The 24,519-nt window shown below is 49.7% G+C and overlaps 1 protein-coding gene across 1 annotated transcript; it reads right to left on the bottom strand.

Moving 5' to 3' along the window:
* Positions 1–225: 225 nt before the first annotated feature.
* On the bottom strand, positions 226–23,856 carry SEC61A1 (SEC61 translocon subunit alpha 1). Its single transcript, XM_073351378.1, has 12 exons — positions 23,719–23,856; positions 19,353–19,420; positions 18,583–18,648; positions 18,403–18,481; positions 17,308–17,439; positions 16,318–16,427; positions 15,913–16,066; positions 13,444–13,604; positions 12,392–12,589; positions 11,758–11,949; positions 10,575–10,651; positions 226–2,156 (listed from the first exon to the last, which is right to left on the bottom strand). The coding sequence occupies exons 1-12, from the start codon at positions 23,723–23,725 to the stop codon at positions 1,970–1,972; spliced, it is 1,431 nt and encodes a 476-aa protein (XP_073207479.1). The 5' UTR covers positions 23,726–23,856; the 3' UTR covers positions 226–1,969.
* Between the last annotated feature and the right edge of the window lie 663 nt (positions 23,857–24,519).

The following is a 24,519-nucleotide window of genomic DNA, read 5'->3' as shown; positions in this document are numbered from 1 at the left end:
TCTAAACTGCAGCCAGTTCTAACTGAAAACGCAAATACACTTCTAGCCCAGCCAGAACTGTGTGCCCAGAAGTGAGGCCCTTGACTGGTCTTTCTGAAAGACACCCCCTTTCCCCCACATCAAAAGTCACCTCTGAACTCTCTCAGATTTTGCATCAAAAACTCTGTTGTCACATGCTGCTATACCAAAACAGACCCTCGATAAAAAAAACAGACGAATGTAGTGTGAAGTTAACAAGTGGACTTTTATGACATTTTCTTTATTCATGGCTACTTTATTCCATTACTTTTGCCCTTTTTCTAATTCAGGTCCTTGTCCCATTTTAAGCGTTTAAGTTTCTATTGATAGGTACATAGTATACAGAGCCTGCAGCATTCTCATACATTTGTTAGAGCTTGGTGGCAAATACAGCAAGAGTTTCTGGCTCTGGCTCTACTTTTCTCAGGAACATATAATAGAAAAGATTCTGTCACTCAAAGCACAAACCATCTTTTACGTTTTCAGAGTAACAGTAGAATATACAGTCATATTGGTGCAGTACAGAGAAACACTTCAACACTACCCCTTCCCATTCTGGTTCCCAGGTTGACCAATACTGTTTGAGGAAGAAACTTTACTTGCAGGATTCCTTTGCACACAAAATGTTTGCATTTGTCAACATTTAAGGTGCCAAGGATCAATCTAACTTAAAATTAGAAGTTGAGGATTTTTTCCCCAGTTTCCTTTAAGCCTTTTAAGGTGACTTCTCCATTTTGATAGGAGCGGCCCTCAAAACGAAACAGGAGGCCACAGGTGTCCAGGCAAGTGTTTTCACTCCACACTATTCAAGTCAGCACGGGTATATTTTAAACATACTTCAGAGATGGCAAAAGGATGCCTTTTACATGGGGAGTGACAAAGTTATCAGACTAATCTCCTGTCCAGGACCATAAATTAGGTACTTTGGGACAGATATGTCAATTACACTTGTGGCATTCTGTAGCAATGAATCTCATACAATTCACTAGAAACAAGCAGTCAGATGAGGATATCCTCATTGCTGCTAGACTATTACTTATTTTTAATGAGAGAAGCCTTGGTTTATCAAAAGACAAAATTAAGATTTGCCTCTAAAAAGTTGTGACATGCAATCCCCAACTAGTTTCACTGCCAGAGCTAGAAATCACTGTGGTCAATGGTAGTTAGAACATTTACAAGGCTTCCCCATATTACCAAGTTTTAAGGTTACAACTCCTAGGCACAGTAATTGCTTCCCCCTTGAGAAACCTAGACTGACCTGAGTTTTCAGCTTACGGAAGGGAAAGCACTTCTAACCTCTACAGAAGCTAGGCAACAGTCTCAAGCCAATATTCAGCATTTGACAAGACCTAGCTTAGTTTACAAGACATTTGGAAGTAGAGACACCTTTGTAAAAATACACTGAAAATGCTTCACCAAATATGCCATATTCCAAAAAATATACAAAACTGAACATATTAAACATTGTTTGTGCTTACAACCATAATTAATGAACTCCAGCATCAGAGGAAGAGATTTCTCTCAGCTAATCCACTGCAGAGGAGTTGCAAACACAGTATATATAGAAAAAACATCCCTTCCAATACATAGCCCTCCCCCCATGTCTATTTATCTAAGCCTACAAAGGCTTGATTCATTCATCCATCTATCATTCCTGCAAGGGGATGAAAAATTAAAGTGTCAAACTAAATCCAATTCAGGAAGTTGGTTTTCCTAATAAGTAATTAAAAATAAACAATTTTCTTTAAAAGTGTTTTTGCACATTTTCCAACAATTTATAAAAACACAAACAATATGCTAAAAAGTGAACAAAAGGAAATGTACTTTGGAAACATTATTAAAATACATGTTCCTATAGCATGATGTGCCCGAGTTTGTTTTATTTCTTTTCACCTGACTGGATAATTCAAGAATACGCCTCCCCCTTTCCTAGGTCCATCAGAAGCTGGGTTTAGAAAAGAAGAGCTCCCATGCTCCCAACTTCACTCTGTTCCTTTACAAAAATTTCAAAGTACTGGTAAATGATAGTAACAGCTAGTAAGATTCCAGTTCCAGACCCAATTGCCCCAAGGAAGTCTGCCAGGACAGAGAGAGCACCAATGCAGAGACCACCAAACGCAGCAGCTGTGGGAATGTACCTGTAAAATACAATGGTAAAAGGAAAAGCACAGTCAGACATCATGCTACCTTTCGCACCAGGGATTGGTATTCCTGTAGGACAGTAGTCCCCAAACTTCAGGGTCATATTCCGCCCCCACCCCCACCAGCACTGTATCCCTGTCCATTCCCCCCCGCAGCCCGAGAAGTGGCCAGTGGTAAGGGGGCCAAGGCTGGGGCCATGGGCCAAGGCTGGGGGCAGGAGTGGAGTTGCAGCTAGCCTGCAATGGGGGCTGGCAGCTGGGCCCACGGCCAGGTGCAGCTCTGCTCCCAGCCTCAGCCCCAGACCAGGAATGGAGCCATGGCCAGTGGCCGGTACTGGTGCGGCGCCGGGAGCGGAGCCAAGCCAAGATTGGGGACAGGGCTGAGGACGGGGAGGGCCTGGGTGGCACTCCCTCCCCACCCCCATGGGGGCTGGCTCAGGCCACACCATGCCGCCCCAAAGGTTCCTCCATGCCCCCCTAGGGTGCCGCACCCCACACTTTGGGGACCTCTGCTGTAGGATATACCTATCTGGGAGAACAGTCTGAATCAACGAGGTGAGTGTTTTCTATGAGGGAAAAAAATCAATCCCTTTAAAAGAACAGGAAGCTAGACCTCATACAACTAGGCATCTTAAATACCTTTTCAGCAGCTCCCCTGCAGCTTAAGGTAACTATTACAAATAAAAACAAAGGCCCTCAGTAGCAAAACACCCTCTTCCTCCCTGGTCCAGCAATCCAAGAGGAGGAACATGCACTAGGCTCGGCATACTAGGTAAGGAGCCCCAAGCATGGCCCAGCTGAGGACAAACATCACCAAGCTGCCTGGGAATGGAATGGACTAGACTACAACCAGCCACATCTTTAAACACAGCGGCAGCCAATGGCAATTCGATCCTAGAAAATGCACCATCTCATTTCAAGTGACTTGGAGCAAAGCAGGCTGGGACCTGTAGTCTCTCCACATATTACACCTCCATATTAGAGGTGAGAACTGCAGTGGGAAGCGCTGCAGAACTAAAAGGGTCACTGTGCCCCACCTCTGCACCAAGTAGTTTATTAAATACTTATTTGGGATTCAAAACAACATTATTTAGCACACCGTAGCTCTTACCCATAGAGGTATGTAACTGAGACATCTGCAAATGATTAATAATATTTCCTGTAACAGGTCACATTTTCAAAGCGTTGCAGAAACATTAAAGTGCTATTTAAGTGCTGAATATATTACTGATGATGCAGTAAAAATGCATGAAAATTGTTGCGTGCATGCAACCACAGCTCTTAAATTTTATCTTTCAGGCTTTTGCAATCCTCACAGCCACCAGCAGACTCAAAACCAATCAGAAAAGACAGTTACCTTTTCCGTAACTGGTGTTCTTTAAGGTGTGTTGCTCATGTCTATTTCACAGTAGGTGTGCGTGCTCGCCATGTGCACTGGTGTTGGATGTTTTTCCCCTAGCAGTACCCGTAGGGGAGCACCCCTAGCAACCGCTGGACCGGCGCCTCCATGGTGCGGTATAAAGGGCGCTGCGCACTCCCCCCACCCTCAGTTCCTTCTTGCCAGACAACTCTGACAGAGAGGAAGGAGGGTGGGATGTGGAATAGACATGAGCAACACATCTCGAAGAACACCAGTTACGGAAAAGGTAACTGTTTTTTCTTCTTCGAGTGATTGCTCATGTGTATTTCACAATAGGTGATTCCAAGCTATATCTGTTGGAGGTGGGTAGAAGTTCACAAATTCCCAGCACGGAGCACAGCCTTGCCGAACCCAGCATTCTCCCTCATCTGGGAGATGATCGCATAATGCGACGTGAACGTGTGAACTGAAGACCATGTGGCAGCCGTGCAAATGTCCTGAATGGGGACATGGGCTAAAAAGGCAGCAGACGAGGCCTGCACCCTAGTCGAGTGCGCCCGCACAATCGATGGCGGCGGAATTCCAGTCAGATCACAACAGGCACGAATACACGAGGTGATCCAGTTGGAGAGCCATTGAATGGAGATCGGCTGACCTCTCACGCGTTCGGCCAAGGCAACGAACAGCTGCGAAGACTTCCTGCACGCTCCAGGTAAAAGGCCAGAGCCCATCTCACATCCAGCTTGTGGAGGCAGCGCTCCTTACTGGACGCATGGAGCTTGGGGCAAAGGACCAGCAGGAAAATATCCTGACCTATGTGGTAGGCGGAGAACCACCTTTGGGCGGAGCTGTACCGTATCCTTATGGAACACCGTGTACGGGGGCTTGGAGGTCAGGGCCCCAAGTTCCAAGACCCGCGGTGCCAACGTGATCACAATGAGGAAGGCTACCTTCCATGAAAAGTGCAAGAGCACATAGCTAGTGGCTCAAACTGGGGGCCCATCAGCCAGGCCAGCATCAAGTTCAGGTCCCACTGCGGGACAGGGGGCCTAACGTACGGAAAGAGACGATCCAATCCCTTAAGGAATCGGCCAGCCATAGCATGGGAGAACACCACGTGCCCCTGCACTGGTGGGTGGAAGGCTGATAAGGCAGCCAAGTGCCCCTTGACGGACGAGGGTGCCAGGCCCTGGGCTCTAAGGTGAAGGAGGTAGTCCAAAATGAGCTGGATCGGGGAAGTCATGGGGGAAGCGCCCTGCTCATCTGCCCATTAGGAGAACGTAGACTATTTTGCCAAGTAGGCTCGGCACGTGGAGGGTTGCCTGCTTTCCAAGAGGACACAGTGAATCCTTTCCGAGCACATACTTTCCTCCCGGCCTAACCATTGAGCAGCCACATGGCATGGTGAAGTGCCACCAGGTTGGGGTGGGGGAGGCAGCCCTGGTGCTGGGAGAGCAGGTCCGGGCGGGACGGTAGCGGCCATGGCGGGGCAACAGCGAGGCTCATGAGGGTCCTATACCAATGCTGCCTGGGTCATGCTGGGGCATTCAGGAGGACCTGGGCCCTGTCCATCTTTATCTTTTCCAGGACCTTGCTGATCAGTGGGAATGGGGAAAAGGCATAGAGAAACTGGCCTGACCAGGACAGGAGGAAGACATCAGAGATAACACCCTGCCCCAGCCCCCCCAGGAGCAGAACCGGAGACAGCGAATCTTCTGTCAAGTTGCGAACAGGTCCACCTGGGGAGTTCCCCACTCTTGGAAAAGTCTGTGTTCCACCTCTGGGTGAAGAGACCACTCATGCTAAGAGGAGAAGTCCCTGCTCAAGTGATCAGTCCACAAGTTCCGGGTGCCCGGTAGGTGGTAGGCCTGTAGGCAAATGTTGTGGGCTATACAGAAGTCCCACAGCTTGAAGGATTCCAGGCAGAGGGCAGAGGATCAGGCCCTGCCTTGCCTGTTGATGTAAAACATCGAGGCCGTGTTGCCCGTGAGAATCCTGACCACCCTGCCCTCCAGGTGCGAACAGAAGGCCATGCATGCCAGGCGGACCACCCACAGCTCCTTGACATTTATGTGGAGGGCCAGGTTCTCTGCAGAACACAGACCTTGGGTCTGAACATCTCCCACATGGGTTCCCCACCCCAGGTCCGATGCGTCGGACACCAGTTCCAGCAACAAGGGCCTGCCTTTGAACAAGTCCCCATAGACCATGTTCCCTGCGGAGGACCACCACTGAAGGGAGGTGATCACCAGTTTGGGCACAGTGAGGACCTGGTCCATCCTGTCTCTGGCCCAGGAGAATGCAGAGGCCAACCAGAGCTGGAGGGGCCTCATACTGAGCCTGGCGGCACGAACCACATATGTGCACGCCAACACGTGACCCAAGAGCTGGACACACGCTCTGACTGTTGTCATTGTGACTCTGTTGATGAGCCCTTTCAGGGTCTCAAAACTGTCCGGTGGGAGGGAGGCTCAGGACCGCCCTGATTGTACTGGGACTAATGTGACTTGGTGTCATTCACTTACAGGCCCAGAGTGGTGCATGTGAACATAAGGAGCGCCATGTGGTCCCATACCTGCGATTGGGTGCTGCCCTTGACCAGCCAGTTGTCCAGAAAAGGGAAGATCTGGACCCCACGGCGCCTGAGGTAGGCCGTCACCACAGACATACACTTCGCAAATACCCTGAGGGCAGTGGACAGGCCAAATGGGAGGACTGTAAACTGGTAGTGTTCCCATCCCACCGTGAAATGTAGGAAGCGTCTGTGCCCCTCGAATATATGGATGTGGAAGTACACAGCCTGCAGATCGAGGGCGGTGTACCAGTCCCCGGGATCCAGGGAGGGAATGATGGAGGCCAGGGAGACCATGCAGAACTTGAGTTTCATCATATACTGTGTGACAAAGTTCCTCCTGTGCCTTGTGAGTCCTGCACTTATTGGTGGATTTTCTCACCTCAGAGGTTCATGGCAGCCCTCAGTTTGGCCACTTTCGTGGCTCAAACCTGCCTTTCACTCAGTTAGCCTCATCACTGGCCAGCATGGGGAAAAGGAAGAACAATCCCCACAGTCTCTGCTGATCCACCCAGTGGATTGGGGAACAGGCCAGAGACCTTCCCTTCTGGTGGAACCCACAGTCCAATTCAACTCCTCTGGCATCAAGTAGGGAGTTGGGGGGATTGAGGGAACCCGGGCTCAGCCTCTACTCTGGGTTCTAGTCCAGGGCCCTGTGGATTGCAGGTGTCTACAGTGGCTCCTGTAACAGCTGCGTGACAGCTACAACTCCCTGGGCTACTTCTCCATGGCCTCCTCCCAACACCTTCTTTATTCTCACCACAGGACCTTCCTCCTGATCTCTGATAATGCTGGTACTTCTCAGTCTTCTAGTAGTACGCCTTCTCACTCTCAGCTTCTTGCGCCTCTTGCTCCCAGCTCCTCGCACACACGCCACAAACTGAAGTGAGCTCCTTTTTAAACCCAGGTGCCCTGATTAGCCTGTCTTAATTGATTGTGGCAGCTTCTTGATTGGCTGCAGGTGTTCTAATCAGCCTGTCTGCCTTAACTGTTTCCAGAAAGTTCCTGATTGTTCTGGAACCTTCCCTATTACCTTGCTCAGGGGAAAGGGACCTACTTAACCTGGGCTAATATATCTGCCTTCTAACACTCTCCTGTAGCCATCTGGCCTGACCCCGTCACAACTGGTTCAAGCCTCGCAGGTCCAGGATGGGCCTGAGCCCCCCTTTGTTCTTCGGGATAAGGGAGTAGCGAGAGTAGTACCCCTTGCGCTTGAACTCTGCTAGAACCACCTCCACCGCTCCTAGGCCAAGGCGCCACCCCCCCTCCTGATCGAGCAGAGCCTCGTGAGAGGGCTCCCCCTATGGGTACTGGGTGGGAGAGTGGTTGGGCGGGGTAGAGGTAAACTGGAGGGTGTAGCTCCGAGAGATAGTGCTGAGGACCCATCGGTCCAAAGTCAGCTGCGACCATTCCGGGAGAAACGCACACAACCGGTTTGAGAAAGGAAGCTTTGAGGATGGATCCCTGATGTTAACTGTTAAGTTGCCCCTAGGCGTACCATCAAAATTGCCGTTTCCCTGCCTGTTTGCCCTTGGAGGACCCAGGCTGGGGGGCAGACTGAGACTGCCTCTGTGGGTGTTTTTTTATAGTCCTGCGACTTTTTATAAGGGAGCTCGTATTTAGAGTGGGTGGCCTATCTTAAGAGTCTTAAGCGTAGTGCGGGAGTCTTTCAGGCCACGCAGTTTTATGTCGGTGCCGCAGCAGGTGCCTCAATGGACAGCCCAGACAGCAGGAGCCATGATGCCCTTCTCATGGACACCGCGGAGTCTATGGACCACGCGGCTGTGTCCGCCACATCTGATGCTGCCTGCAGAGTTGCCTTGGCAGCAGCTGTACCCTCCTCCACCAGAGCTTTGAACTCCTTCCTGTCATGCTCCTGAAGGGAGTCCCTGAACTTGGGCAGAGAGCTCCATAGACTGAACTCATAACAGCCCAGGAGAGCCTGATGGTTTGCCACCTGTAACTGGAAGCTCGAGGACGAATAAATTTTTCTGCCAAATGAGTCCAGCCTCCTTGAATCCTTTTTTTTCGGAGTAGGGGCTGGTTGGCCCTGCTGTTCCCTGTGGTTGACCGACTCGACCACCAGGGAGTTAGGAGCAGGGTGGGTGTATAGGTATTCATGTCCTTTGGTGGGTACAAAATATTGCATTCCGCTCTCTTCGAGATGGGGACCAGTGAGGCCGGGGTTTTCCACAAGGCATTTGAAATCTTCACCACCCCTTCGTGGAGTGGCAAGGCCACTCTGCCCGGTACCGAGGCAGACAGGACATTAAAAAGAGAGTCCAAGGGCTCCTCCACCTTCTCTGCCTGAAGGTTGAGGTTTGATGCCACTCTTTTCAATAGCTCCTGGTGGACATTAGAGTCCTCCTGTGGGACGGAGGGAGGAGGGACCATAATCACCTATCCAGGGGAGGGCAAGGAGACAGGCGCAGTACTTTGCGTGTCCACCAGCACCGGAGGATCCACCACCTGGTCGCTCTCTGGGCACAGCACCAAAGATGTGCGTCCTGCCAATTCCTTCCTCAGAGGCCAGGAGAGGGTGGCCGATGGCTGTTCTGAGGCTCCTGCCACAGAGCGAGCCCCCAGTAGGAGATGCATCGGGGACCATGGTGCCCACTGGTACCACTTCACCGGCCACAGGGCCCAGAGCCACTGCACCTGCTGTGGCACCGACGGAACTGGCTGTGGGCCTAGCTGGCCTGGCCCATCGGTGGACGACTATGAAGAAAGGCTGGGGCTGACGTATGACCTGCCGCTGTCCCTGGACCGGGAGGAGCGCCGACCACAAGACCGTGACCCCGACGTGAGGGAACAGTACTGCTGGTAGCAGCTGCTCTGAGATCAGCTCCGGCAGGTGGATCCGAGCCGGCAATTGACGCCTGGGGCTGTGGGAGCAGTGTCATGGCGGGGTCCTGGAGCGCGACGATGAAAGGGAATGGCGTCGATGTTCATGTCACAACTGGCTACTACAGCCCCTCTGAGATGAGTGTCATCTGCCTCAGTCTCATCGGTGTCCATTCCTCGAGGTGGAACGGTGCCTGGAGTCTGTCAGATGGAACCCAGCCAGACAGCCTGGTGGGGAGGTTGACAGCAACCTACGTGGACTACGCCCGGGATGGTCACTGAGCGGCGAACGGCGTCGGGAACATTCCCTGGTACAGAGTCGAAGGCAACTGCAGAGATCCCAGGAGCAGCTTGCCTCTGGACCGTGGGGCCAACATTGGCGGTGCTCCTGGTACTGGCATGGACATAACATCCTGGGCTGCTTGCAGGGCCTCTGGGGTAGAGGGCATCCGGATATCTGGGGAAGCCTGCTCCGAACGGGCCAGGCTACTCAGCTCAACCTGAGTCGGAGGCCTACCCAACACGGACCTAGCCTCTCCCCCCAGTCTTGCTCCGGTGCAGCGGCAGCGAAGGCCTCTTCTTAGCCTTCTTGGCATGCCCCACAGACAGGGAGCGGTGCCAACTGGTAGATGGCGCCGGGAGGTCTTCACGCACCGACACCACGGTACCCCGTGCCAACTCGGAGCGGTGCGCCGGAGTCAGGGTCAATGCCGACTCCAACAGGATGGCCTGCAGCCGAACGTCTCTCTCTCTCTCTCGGTCCGAGGCATGAATGACTTGCAAATCTTGCAACTATCGCTAAGATGGGTTTCACCCAAACTGCAGAAACAGTCTGCATGCGGATCACTCACAGGCATCGGCCACCTACAAGTGTCACGCGACTTAAAACCCAGGGCGCAGGGCATGCCCCAACCTGGGCACGCTAACTAAACCAAACCTAACTACAGATACCATACACTGAACGAACAAGAGTTCTGGGGACGAGCTGCAGCAAAGCTGGAGCCGAGCAGTTCCAAAGCACCTTCGCTGACGTCAAGAAGGAACTGAGGGTGGGGAGAGCGCGCAGCACTCCTTATACCGCGCCATGGAGGCGCCACTCCAGGGGTCGCTAAGGGCGCTCCCCTATGGATACTGCTAGGGGAAAAACTTCTGACACCGGTGCACGTGGCGAGCACCTGCACCTATAGTGGAATACACATGAACAATCACTCGAAGAAGAATAACGGCTTACGAAGTTAAGTGATTCCATACTCATCACCCTGCAATGGAGGGCTTTTGGAGGTACCTTGGCCAGCTGATTGCTAGCCTGTTTGTGTGAGAGCTTTTATATTAGTGCGAGGACCCATATGTTTGCATGCTCACACCATGGCTGTCAGCAAGGACTGAACCCAGGACCTTCAGCACCAGACACAGGTCTACTAGAGCTAAATCCTTCAGCTGTGTGGTAGCAGTAGATTACAGTGTTTATAGGCCCAGCCTCCAGCAGGAGACATGACCTTATGCAGTAGGCTAGCATGTCACCCTAGAACTGAGCTTGAAAGGACATCCAAGTTCTAATCTTCTGAAGACAGTGCCTATTGTAGCACTGATATTACATGAACATTTGGTACATATAGCCACGGACATATTTGTAGCTCACCTGTTTAGTTCATGGACCATGGAGGTTTCTCTATGGCCCCTCATTACCATCTGTTGCTCTTTTAGTTGTTTGGCAACCTGTATTGAGCCAAGAAATTTAGTAAAGAAATTCAGTCTCATTTTTTTAGGTTAATTTCACAGAACCACCTAGGTATCTGGAATTGAAAGCATGACATTTCTGTGGTTACATGTCAGCCATCTTCCAAGAAACAGAATAAAAACAAAGTGGAGCTTTTCCCAATTATTATGTTTAAAGCGTAAAATGCCTTGTTCCAGTATTCTAAGCCATGATTAATAGAGTGACACACAAGCAAAACCCAGCCAAGATCTGTACAGAGTTCCAAGCAGGACCTCGGCCACATTTGGCAGCAAGCAGCCAGATCCATCCCAAATGAAAATATTCATTGTGCAAAACCTATTTCTTCCTAACTAAAACCTGCCATACTGTTAGCCACTTTACCATCTCCAATAGCAACAAGCAATTCAATTTAAGAATGAAATATTTTGTTCTTGAGTGTTACACATCTGAATGATTGAAGTTTAGATAGGCCAGCTACTGGTATATAGATGTGCTGAACTATTTTTAACATACCACCAATTAAGCAAGTTTGAAACACAGCTACTTCCAGTTATCAGTCCCTACAAAGATCCCATGAGAGCTTGTTTTTTTTCCAGGCACAGAAGTATTAAAATACTGTGTGTAGGTATTTAAGGAGATAATTACCCTCACACAGTGCAGCTGTCATCTGACCGCTATGCTCCATATGTAGTGCTCCAGGCTACACACTATGCTCCTTATGAAGTTTCTCTTTCATATTGTTCTGTTTCTTTCTATGCTACTCAAGTGATATTCAAGCATCTCAGATACATCTCTATTCCTACACCACCCACCTAGGGTTTTTTGGTGTGATCCAGTGAATAGGGCCCCAAATGGGAATCAGGAGATCAGGGTTCTACCTGTGTGCGTGTTTTCCCCTCTGTAAAATGGGGACACAAATGCTTGCCCAGCTTTAAGTGCTTTGCAATCCACAGACAAAAAGGCACTCCACGTAAGTAGTGGTATTACTAAGAGGCAAGGCTGGCACCAGGCTATATTGTCCATTTCACAATATTACTGCTGAAGTAGTAATTACTGCAGGATAATTCTCCTGGTTTTATCCTGTAAAACAATTTCTTTAACTTACATCTTTGGCAGAGGAGCCAGAAACTTCAATCCATGTCTTGGAGAAGAAAGCACAGGAGCCCAACATAAACACTATATAAACAACTGCATGGACAGGGTCTTCTAACACTGAACCAAAGGACTCAGGGGGTGAGAGATAGTAGCAAAGTCCACCGACTGGATAAGAGCGAGCAGGGCCTCCAGATGAAGTATCCTGAAAAGAAACAAATAAGTTTGTACTGTTTAGTTTTGTGTCCCTATTTATTAGCAGTTAGACTAACCCTGGTTAAATGCATCATCCCTTTTTTAATAGGTAGAGTTTGTGTGTGCACATGGGCTGCACAAGGGAATTCAAGTTTCAGATTATGAGCAGTTTCTAAAGATGGGAACACAAGGGACAAATGAAAAAATAAAAGATACTGGGTTTGCAAGGGAGGAAAAAGTAATAGCAAGCCACAGATTAAACACACACGGTAAATGTATTCCACAGTCAATAATGAAGGGAAAACATCACATGTTGGGCTGTTAGTCTCAATGTGCATAATTTTGCCAGGGAAAGTGTCACTATGTTTACAGAGATCATGTCGGAAGCTGGGCATTCTAGTGGGGCCCCTGTGTGGTGTAAAACAGGCTACAGAAAACAGGTGGATACTTACAGACCAGGTGCCCAGCAGGCTAACCAACAAGTTGCCACTGAAGCGAGCAGACAACATCTGGGAGATCACATACAGATTAGATACCAAGGCAGACTGAAGAATGATCGGAATATTGGAAGTATAGAACAGCTTGATAGGATAAGTGTTGTACTGGCCACGGTAGCGGGCAGATTTGATGGGGAGGTCCACTCGGAAGCCCTGAAAAATGCCAAGTGAAAACCCCACTGTAACTCTGAAATAAAACACAGACAGCAGAGGCACCACACAACTGCAGCACATGCAAGGTCTCCACAAAAATCTTGCCGTGAAGCATGTGAGTGTCAAAGACTCTGCTAGCTCAGCCCTTTACTTAAACCCTTCTGCCAAGACCTCAGACCCATTTAGATCGTTGCACAGGGCAGCTTAAATATGTGAATTTATGAAATGCCAAGATATTCAAAGGTGAGTCTGAAATTACAGGAAGAACTCAGCATAGTGCCCAGAGGTGGAAATTCCAAAGGTACACACAAAAAAACGGTTATTTACTACTTATTGGCCATTTTGCTGCAATAAATTCCAAAATGAACTCAGGTTTTTATGGGCTCATGGTATTTTCAGCAAAACGTTGAGGCATTTTTAGCAAGGTCTGTTAGTACACATCCATCATCTCTCTCAGTCTACAATAGTTCTCAAGCCTTTCAGGGGCCACAGAAAGCCAAGGGTGGAGTTCCAGCCTTTTCAGATCAAGTAACTGAAGCCCTGGCTGTTGCATGCACACCCAGAAGTCATTAGGAGTCTTCTGCATGCACTAAAAAGGTGAAGTTTAACTCTTCAAGCTGCAGAAAAAAAATCAATTTTTAAATACTCAGCCATGTCAATTCTGATTTAAAGCCACAAAAGAGCCAAAGATTTTGAACGTCTTAAATTCATATTTATCTTCACAATTGTCAGCTTTTCTATGGAAGTGCTGTCAGGATCTGTACTCAAAATTTATCAGACTGCATTTGTGAAACAGGTGACTTTACTACATCTACCAGCAGTGGTTTTAAACATTATTTTAGATTCTGACTGACCTGGAAGTAAATGACAACAGCAAAGACAAAAATGGTGGCAATCAGGTTCATGAGGTTAGGGAGGTTCTGGCGGTAGAAGGCCTCTCGGAGAGCTCTGACTTTGTCCGTACGAGTAGCCAGCAGATGGAACAGAGCAATAATGGCTCCTTCAAACTCCATTCCTTAAATGAGAAAGGGAGAGGGGAAGGACAATGAGTTCAGGTATCTTAATACCTGAATTAAGACATTAACTAGGCTTCTGAAATACACTATTTAGGGTGGGATTATCAGAAGCACTTGCTGTTGTCCTAACTCTGCTCCCACTAAAGTCAGTAAGGGTTTTACGATTGATTTCTATAGGATCAGTTAGGCCAATGCTGAGCACTTTTGAAAAATCACACCCTAAAGGCAATTCCTTCTATAAGGAACGTGTTAATACAGGGAAGAATGCAATTGTCTTCATAGCGTAAACTACATCTGCTAATTTCATACAGGTATGGATTCCACACCATTTGACTATTTTAGACAGTGCCAAAGAACATACTAGAAGACAAAACAATGATTCTATAAAACACAGGGAACAAGAGAGATGTAAACAGTACACTTTAGACCCACAGAATTCAGAGCATCCTGAAGCACTGAATTATCCAAAGAAGTTCAAGCAATTTGCACCTGAGAACACATTTCTTGTTAGAAATTTAGGTTTTCCAGAGTACTTATCAGCAACACAGAGCAAAACACAGCAGCATGGGATTAAAAGGGAAACAGAGTTGTAATCACTTTTTATGACAGAGTTACATTTCAAAGAAATGCATTGGTCTGTTTTCCTACTTTGAAGTTCTGTGCTTTGAGAACTCGCTATCACAAAGCAAGCGATTTTGACTCTCCTGTCCTGCTGAAAAATCACACAGAAAGAAGAGCGTTCAAAATTTATGGACCCAAGATTCTTAAGCAACAGCTTGGATTCTGCTATAACTATGAATTCTGTAGGACAAAACCACTGCCCTTTAAATAAAAGTGACATTTTGAAATGACCGACTCTCATGCCTCCCAGCAACCAATTCTGAAGATTGGGAACCATTAAGAAAGGGATCGATAATGCCACTACATAAATTCATGGGATGTCCACATCTTGAATACTGCACACAGTTTTGGTTGCCCAATCCCCAAAAAAGATATATTAGAATTGAAAAAAGTACACAGAACCGCCATAAAAATGACTGGGGTATGGAACACTTCCATCTGAGGATGTATTAAAAAGGCTGGGACTGTTTAGCCTGGAAAAGAGATGACTGAGGAGGGATATGCGAGACATCTAAAACAATCGTGACTGGTGTGGAGAAAGTAAATAAGGAAGTGTTATTTACCCCTTCACAGAACACAAGAACCAGGGGTCACCCAGTGAAATTAAAAGGCAGCAGACCAAAACAAACGTAAGGAAGTACTTCCTCACACAATGCAGTCAACCTGTGGAACTTGTTGCCAGAGATGTTGTGCAGGCCAAAAGTGTAACTGGGTTCAAAAAAGAATTAGGTAAGTTCATGGAGGATAGGTCCATCAATCTCTATTAGCCAAGATGGTCGGACCCATGCTCTGGGTGTCCTTAAGCCCCTGACTGCCAGAAGCCAAGACTGGACGACAGGATCATCAATAACTGCCCTGTTCTGTTCATTCCCTCTGAAGCATCTGGCACTGAGCAATGTCAGAAGACAGGAAACTGAGCTAGTTGGACCATTGGTCTGAGCTAGTATGACCATTCTTCATTCCAGAGTCTGACTAAAGCATACATTTAAGGAGACAGTAAAGATCTGGTGGAGGTATTCTGCATACTTACAATAAACAATGTAAAGTAAATGGAGAAAGCTGTGGACTGAACACTTGATCATCCTAGATTATAGAGTTACAGCTTATTTGCACAAATGAAATTAGTTGCCTTCCTGTGAGCACTCAATACTTCCATCTCCTCTCTCTACAGTTCTTCATGTCCCCTATGGAACCTCATTCCCTATCCTTGCAACTGAGGATGATTTGATTAGTCTTTGGAAAAAGTGCCACTCAAATCAACAATAGGGGTAGCTGCTGAGTGGCAGGAGGCACTCCCTCCCTCAAGAAAGGTAATATGCTGCTTATATACCATTCATCTTAAACCTCTGGAGTCTTCCCTCTCAGTATTTGCTTTACACATGCATTTCTACCTTGCATACAAACATCTCTATTATAATTAGGATTCCACTTGAAAAAATTACAGGAGTTGAGAGGTCAAGAGCAATATTTACTATTTAACTTAATTTCCTTATTTTTTTTTTCTTTTGTGCATAGAAACAACTTTTCTGTTGCTGAAATTCTCTGTGCTCTGGAAGGTTACTGTAGAAATTGCTATGTATGAGTGGAGCTTTAGAATGTGGGAAAAGAGCACATGAAGCTACTCAGATAATCTAGTCATCTTTCATATTACAGAATACTTAAATCTTAACACAAGCAAAGAGTCACCTCGGCCTGTGTTCACAGTGGTGGGGCTGAATGCCTTCCATACAATAGTCTCACAGATGTTGGTAGCAATGAAGAGAGAGATGCCAGAACCAAGACCATATCCTTTCTGTAGAAGCTCATCCAATAGTAGAACTATCAACCCAGCTACAAAAAGCTGCAAGAAAAGAAATAGCATTATTTACTGGAGACTTCATCCCTTTTTATTTTTTGTAATAATGCTGACTTAATGGAACAAAACATTTGTATCAACAATAACAAGGAGAAGATCAGATATCCTCTTTAGTTGGCAGACATGTGCGCTTTCCATTCTCCTCGCTCCTTTCCCATCACTCCATGGGGGTGCAGTTATGCAACAGGGAAGTATCGTTTTGAGGAGTGATGTAGAGGGTGTGGTATAAAAGTTACCTGAATTGTGATAAGCAAACAGATACCAGCACCCATCTCAGATGGGTCTCCATACATCCCTGTCATTACATAGACGATAGACTGACCAATTGTAATAATCATGCCGAACACTGTAAAAGACAACAAAAAATACTGTCAGTTTATAAGACATTTGCAGACCAGTGAAAAAAGGGTAGCAGGGGGAAGGAGTATACAAAAAACTAATGAAATAGACATCTAAATGCAATGTCAAAATGAAGTTTGAGCACTGAAGTCGGTCACTGGAAACTCTAGGATCAACAAAAACACTGCACAGCAGCAATGAGAGAAAACTAATCTAAACCTAAAAAAGATGAAGCAACATTCTCAATGTTAAACACTCTTGTTTGCAGGAAATATTTTTTTTAAATACAAAGTAAAACATTAAGCTGATACGTAAGCAATTTAGGTGAGTTTTTCTTCAGTAAACAGATTTTGGAATTTAATTGTTCCTTGTACAGAAACAAGTTGTAGAGAAGATCTGACTAAAATTAACTGAAATCTGTACATTACAGAGATATCTAGCAACATTTACTACTGAAAAGAGTCAACTTTGATGAGACTCAAGTCCTTTTAAAGTTCACACAAGAAGGACAGCAGCAGCACAGAATTGCCTCACCATTCTACCACATCAAATATGCCTCAATTACATTTAGAGGTCTGTGCGGTATTGGTATCTCCATGGTCCATTTAATATTTGGCCTCTCTGCTGAAACTGCAGCAGGGACACCATCACATGACAACCACTAAGAACTCAACTGAAACCCACCAGAAAATTTCAGATGGGCCAAGAAACAGCAGACAATAAATCAGAGTATTGAAGTACTAACAAATTCAGAATCAAGAAAACTAACATCTGGGGAGGCCTACACGTGCGATTTCAAGATTTTTCAGGCGATCAAGTTCACAACATCCATTGTTAATGTCAGGCCTCATTCTAGATGAGCCTCCTTGATATCAGCTGCTACTTACATTTTTGCGCCCCATTGAAGAGAGCTCTGTCTTTTGGAGTGTCCCCAACCTCAATTATCTTGGCACCAGCCAAGAGCTGCATGATGAGCCCGGAAGTGACAATGGGTGAAATACCCAGCTCCATCAATGTTCCTGTCAGATGCAGAAAGCCAATTGTTGCAGTTCACCATTTCCAGACCCCCATAAAGTGCAAAGTTTGACTGTTCATTCCTCCCACCTCCTCATGGTACAGACAGAACAATAAGAGACACGTGGCACCTCTTTCTCTGAGTCAGTTTAAAAAGAAAAGTTTTAGAAGCTAACTGAAGTTTGATTAAAATTAATTTGCAAGACAATGAATCATGCCTTAGTATCATGTGCCCTGCATTAAAATTATTGCTTTCTGGCGTACCTATGCCAGATATAAGATGGTATAGAAATGGTAAAGCTTCACTCTCCTCCTTTGAAGGATGACATTCTAATATTTTTTGGTATAATCATGTTTCTCAGTTACATGCACATCTCTGCACTTCCCATTTTGCTATAATCAATTGATTTGACCAGATACATATACACATACCTGAACTAGTATCAAATGGTGCACCGAAGTGATTGATACTGTATCTGATTTACATCAGCACAAAAAAGCTTCAGTGAGCAACTGGACAACTGAGCAGCCAGCATAGGTTTTACTCTGTGTGACCGACCAAAGGTGTCCGTAAGAAAAAAAAAGTACAAAGTACTTATAGCTGGGAATGTGCATCAGAATACATGGAATGTACTGCAGGAGTTTTATAATTTCTATTATATATGGGTATTTATGAGCTGTCTTGTTCCCACTTTCTCTCCAAAGGCTATTTTTCCTCCACTTGGCTATATGCAATTGATAATGTGTCTATTCATATATAATTTTAATGCATTTGTGCCAAATTCCAATCCCCAGATTTATCATTTTTTCTATTATACCATGTTTATTGCTCCAATCCAGATGTTCACTTCATTAGAAAAAAAAATCTATAAACAGACTAAAATCCCAACTGTTCAAACAAGCCAAGTTACACAGCCAGTGGAAGAAACCCTACGCTGGCAATTAAGTTATCTGAAGCAGGATCTTACCTCTATTTGAAGCCAGAATCACTCTCATCCAGTAGAAAGGATCTGCCGAGTCTGATGACATGATACCAAACAGGGGAATCTGAATTTCCAAGCAATGAAAGTGAAGTGGAGTTAAATTAAAGCGCTGACTTTGTTCTCCTCTTTATTTGAAAGGAAAATGAAAGAACATTACAAACATACCTGGCAGCATACTAAGAAGATGAAAAGCGTAATAGCTGTCCATAGCACTTTTTCCTTAAATTGAATCTGAAGAAAAAGACAGGAGTTAAACTGAATGGGTTGTCACTGGTCACAACAGCTCGTCTATTAAGCAAGTCAACTAAACTCTATCATGTAACTGCATACTTAGAGTAAAATACTAGAAAAAAGCAAATTATCAAGTCCCTTTTCATCCCATCTACACTATATGAAGTCTAGAAGGAAAGATGGTAAATCTTTAATGAAACTTTCATCCAAGCAAACAACCTTATGCAAGCAGTATAAGGTAATTCCAGTACTGATCCACTGAAATGGATTCTTAGTTTAATGGCCTACCCAAAAAAAAGCTCTCGGCAAAAATTCCAATCTAAGATTATTTGTTCAAATCAGCTGTCTTTAAGGGAGATGGGGGAAAAAGAAGAAGAGTATTTTGAATTTTAAGATACCATTTTTAGCTACTCTGAAATTAATTCTCTCTCATATATATATCATCATATACCTCAGGCCTTGCCGACACACAAAACTTGTACTGCTTCAATTGTACTGCTATAATTACAGCAGTACAACAACTACCATGGATGCACTCATGCCAGTGTAAAGATGATTTATACTGGGTACAACTGTTCACACTAGGGCTGCAATGGTGCAACTATTTCAGTTAAAAGTAACCGCACTGCTGACAGTTACACACCTTAGGCTTAGAAACCTTATCTCTTACAAATAGAGTTCTGAAGAACATCTCAAAAACATACCTTCCTTTCTGGCTTTTGAATTTCAGGCAAGATAACACAGAAGGGCTTGATCACTTCAAGAAATTTAACTGTAAATAAAATAAAAAGTTAGATGGTAAAGTGAACATACAGATATGGAATTTATGGCAATCCTGATGATTAGTCACTGACATGTTAAAAAAATGGAAATTTCTAAATTTGCAAGGGCTAGGGACTAGGTGGTCACCTCACCCTTACCTGTCCTAGGTACATCTGGCTAACTGCGCTAACAAGGCAGTTGCACCTTTGAACGAGTGTGATAACAAACAGCAAACTTATTATACATGGCTGATCTGGATATTTTGTAACTCTTTCTTGAGAAGGATGAGGAAGAGAATGTTAGTTTCATTAACTTATTTTGTCTTCTAGAGATATACTCTTCCACATCCTTCCAACTTCTATTTGATGGTGGTTATTTGAGGCATAAGGTGAATAACTGAATTTATGTGGAAAGGTGAAATTACTTTGGGGATGAATGAATGAACCCCTTAAAGGCACTAGTTAAACAGTTACTCAAACAATCCCACAAAATGTGTGTGAAACTGCTCACCAGCATGAGGAGGTTTATCCTTAGAAAGCCAGTGAGGTCTGAAAGTTACCATTTAAGGAAATGGGAGGTATCTATAATACAGGCCTGAACTATGAACTCTTCTTTCAGATTTAACAGTTATAAAATAAACTGTTTTTCCAAGACAGGAACATAAGGTCCAAGGAAATTCAAAGGGAGGTAGGCTGAATCTCTCAGGACAACAGTCGAATCTCAGACTGCAGAAATTATGTGGTAGGATTTACTTCCTTTATATCCATTTCATGGAAGACAGCACAAGAGCACTGAAACATGAACGCTTTCAGTAGCTCTGTGGAAATATGAAATTGATACTAAATGTACCCTGTTTAAGTCTAGACCAGAAACAGTTTACTAGATATTAAGCTATTAATTTCCAACAGAAATTTCTTAGATTGTGGTTTTTCACTTTCTGTAAATACCGCATCTACCTTTTACAACAATGAAACCAAAATTCTTTTCCAGAACCTGACCAGTTCCTCCTCCTCAAACAGACTATCTTGAAGCTTCTATTAACTAGGGACATGAACATCTTTCATTGCTGTGGGTTTCTGTTATTCAGGAAGAATGACTGATTTTTAGCTTAGGCCATGATCCACTCAGCTTGCAGTTTCTTTTACTATGGCACTCCTACTAAACTTTAGATGATCCACAGGCAAGTGAAGCCAAGAGTACCTGTCAAGTAATCTAGCCTGACCTCCTGGAATCATACAGAGCCTTCCCTACCATAAGAAAATTTGTATTTGCTACTTTGCATGCTGCTGAAAATTTCTTTCCTGATGTCATCAAAATTAGAATGCCCAGCTAATAAGAAAAGCCTAAGCAAGGGTAGAAAGGATGCCAACATGAGAAAGCTAACCCTGATCCTAATACGAGCAAATTTACAAGGCAGCAGAAACAGGAAAGGAAACGAGGAAAACTGTGTTTGACTGCTCAGCGTGCACATTCATATTACAAGAAGATAATCTTGTTTTAATAGTTTGATAAAAAAATAAGACCTATAATGTGTCAAAAACAGCATTATGAGCCGAACACGGCTCTCAGAAATGTAACCACTCCAATACCCCCCATAGGGCCTAGAGCCAAACACAGGTTAGTGGGGAAGAAAAGGGTCCTGGATGGACCCTGGGATAGCAGCAGATTTCAGGAAGCAATAGCACCTCCCAGCCCCTGCACAAAGAGTACACTGCCAACCCGGGGCACAGCTGGGGGGGGGGGAGAGGGAGGGCAGCGGGGCGCCGCCAACCCGGGGCACACCTGGGGGGGGGAGAGGGAGGGCAGCGGGGCGCCGCCAACCCGGGGCACACCTGGGGGGGGGGGAGAGGGGAGGGCAGCGGGGCGCCGCCAACCCGGGGCACACCTGGGGGGGGGGAGAGGGAGGGCAGCGGGGCGCCGCCAACCCAGGGCACACCTGGGGGGGGGGGAGAGGGAGGGCAGCGGGGCGCCGCCAACCCGGGGCACACCTGGGGGAGGGGGAAGAGGGAGGGCAGCGGGGCGCCGCCAACCCGGGGCACACCTGGGGGGGGGGGGGAAGAGGGAGGGCAGCGGGGCGCCGCCAACCCGGGGCACAGCTGGGGGGGGGGGGAAGAGGGAGGGCAGCGGGGCGCCGCCAACCCGGGGCACAGCTGGGGGGGGGGGAAGAGGGAGGGCAGCGGGGCGCCGCCAACCCGGGGCACAGCTGGGGGGGGGGGGAAGAGGGAGGGCAGCGGGGCGCCGCCAACCCGGGGCACAGCTGGGGGGGGGGGAAGAGGGAGGGCAGCGGGGCGCCGCCAACCCGGGGCACAGCTGGGGGGGGGGAGAGGGAGGGCAGCGGGGCGCCGCCAGCCCGGGGCACAGCTGGGGGGGGGGAGAGGGAGGGCAGCGGGGCGCCGCCAGCCCGGGGCACAGCTGGGGGGGGGGGAGAGGGAGGGCAGCGGGGCGCCGCCAGCCCGGGGCACAGCTGGGGGGGGGGGAGAGGGAGGGCAGCGGGGCGCCGCCAGCCCGGGGCACAGCTGGGGGGGGGGAGAGGAAGGGCAGGGGGGCGCCGCCAGCCCGGGCACAGCTGGGGGGGGGGAGAGGGAGGGCAGGGGGGCGCCGCCAACCCGGGGCACAGCTGGGGGGGGGGGGGGAGGGAGGGCAGCGGGGCGCCGCCAGCCCGGGGCACAGCTGGGGGGGGGAAGAGGGAGGGCAGCGGGGCGCCGCCAGCCCGGGGCACAGCTGGGGGGGGGGAAGAGGGAGGGCAGCGGGGCGCCGCCAGCCCGGGGCACAGCTGGGGGGGGGAAGAGGGAGGGCAGCGGGGCGCCGCCAGCCCGGGGCACAGCTGGGGGGGGGAAGAGGGAGGGCAGCGGGGCGCCGCCAGCCCGGGGCACAGCTGGGGGGGGGAAGAGGGAGGGCAGCGGGGCGCCGCCAGCCCGGGGCACAGCTGGGGGGGGGAAGAGGGAGGGCAGCGGGGCGCCGCCAGCCCGGGGCACAGCTGGGGGGGGGAAGAGGGAGGGCAGCGGGGCGCCGCCAGCCCGGGGCACAGCTGGGGGGGGAAGAGGGAGGGCAGCGGGGCGCCGCCAGCCCGGGGCACAGCTGGGGGGGGGAAGAGGGAGGGCAGCGGGGCGCCGCCAGCCCGGGGCACAGCTGGGGGGGGGAAGAGGGAGGGCAGCGGGGCGCCGCCAGCCCGGGGCACAGCTGGGGGGGGGGAGAGGGAGGGCAGCGGGGCGCCGCCAACCCGGGGCACAGCTGGGGGGGGGAGAGGGAGGGCAGCGGGGCGCCGCCAGCCCGGGGCACAGCTGGGGGGGGGGAGAGGGAGGGCAGCGGGGCGCCGCCAGCCCGGGGCACAGCTGGGGGGGGGGAGAGGGAGGGCAGCGGGGCGCCGCCAGCCCGGGGCACAGCTGGGGGGGGGGAGAGGGAGGGCAGCGGGGCGCCGCCAGCCCGGGGCACAGCTGGGGGGGGGGAGAGGGAGGGCAGGGGGGCGCCGCCAGCCCGGGGCACAGCTGAGGGGGGGGAGAGGGAGGGCAGGGGGGCGCCGCCAGCCCGGGGCACAGCTGAGGGGGGGGAGAGGGAGGGCAGGGGGGCGCCGCCAGCCCGGGGCACAGCTGAGGGGGGGGAGAGGGAGGGCAGGGGGGCGCCGCCAGCCCGGGGCACAGCTGAGGGGGGGGAGAGGGAGGGCAGGGGGGCGCCGCCAGCCCGGGGCACAGCTGAGGGGGGGGAGAGGGAGGGCAGCGGGGCGCCGCCAGCCCGGGGCACAGCTGGGGGGGGGAGAGGGAGGGCAGGGGGGCGCCGCCAGCCCGGGGCACAGCTGGGGGGGGGAAAGGGAGGGCAGCGGGGCGCCGCCAGCCCGGGGCACAGCTGGGGGGGGGGGAAAGAGGGAGGGCAGCGGGGCGCCGCCAGCCCGGGCACAGCTGGGGGGGGGGGGAGGGAGGGCAGCGGGGCGCCGCCAGCCCGGGGCACAGCTGGGGGGGGGGAGAGGGAGGGCAGCGGGGCGCCGCCAACCCGGGGCACAGCTGGGGGGGGGGGAAAGAGGGAGGGCAGCGGGGCGCCGCCAACCCGGGGCACAGCTGGGGGGGGGGGAGAGGGAGGGCAGCGGGGCGCCGCCAACCCGGGGCACAGCTGGGGGGGGGGGAGAGGGAGGGCAGCGGGGCGCCGCCAACCCGGGGCACAGCTGGGGGGGGGGGAGAGGGAGGGCAGCGGGGCGCCGCCAACCCGGGGCACAGCTGGGGGGGGGGGAGAGGGAGGGCAGCGGGGCGCCGCCAGCCCGGGGCACAGCTCGGGCACCCCTCCATCGCTCCCAGGCCCCGGCTGCGAGCCGACACTCACTCCCCATCTCGGCCGCTGTTGCTGTCCAAAGAGGGAGCAGAGGCCGGGCGAAGGCTCCTGCTCACTCCGAGAGACACGTCAGTGCTCGAGCCCCACCGGCCCCCTTCCGCTTCCTGCCACGCACGGGGTCGCCGGCCGAGCGCCTCCGCGCAGGCGCTGCAGACTTCCGGCAGCCCCAAGAACTACAATTCCCTGGCAGACTCCGCCGCCGCGTCCCGCCCTGGCCAGAGGCGCTATCGTTCCCATCATGCACTGCGCCCACCAGACACCACAACATCCAGCATGCACTACGGCAAGACGCACGGCGCAGACTATTCCCTTGTACCTATTGGACCCAGGGGACTATAAATCCCAGCATTCCATGCGCCTCCTTGGGTCTAAACGATCCCTCAAGGTGACCCATGGCCTGCTGGGACTTGTAGTCTTCGCGTGTTTAGTCTCCATCTTAAAGCTGGTTTCAGAGTAACAGCCGTGTTAGTCTGTATTCGCAAAAAGAAAAGGAGTACTTGTGGCACCTTAGAGACTAACCAATTTATTAGAGCATAAGCTTTCGTGAGCTACAGCTCACTTCCTCAGATGCATATCGTGGAAACTGCAGCAGGCTTTATATATACACAGAGAATATGAAACAATACCTATTCCCACCCCACTGTCCTGCTGGTAATAGCTTATCTAAAGTGATTTCCAGCACAAATCCAGGTTTTCTCACCCTCCACCCCCCCACACAAATTCACTCTCCTGCTGGTGATAGCTCATCCAAAGTGACAACTCTTTACACAATGTGCATGACAATCAAGCTGG

This window comes from Lepidochelys kempii, chromosome 7 (genome assembly GCF_965140285.1).
Source record: "Lepidochelys kempii isolate rLepKem1 chromosome 7, rLepKem1.hap1, whole genome shotgun sequence".
NCBI lineage: Eukaryota > Metazoa > Chordata > Testudines > Cheloniidae > Lepidochelys > Lepidochelys kempii.
Note: the sequence above shows the minus strand (reverse complement) of the source record. Positions and strands in the feature narration are given on the sequence as shown.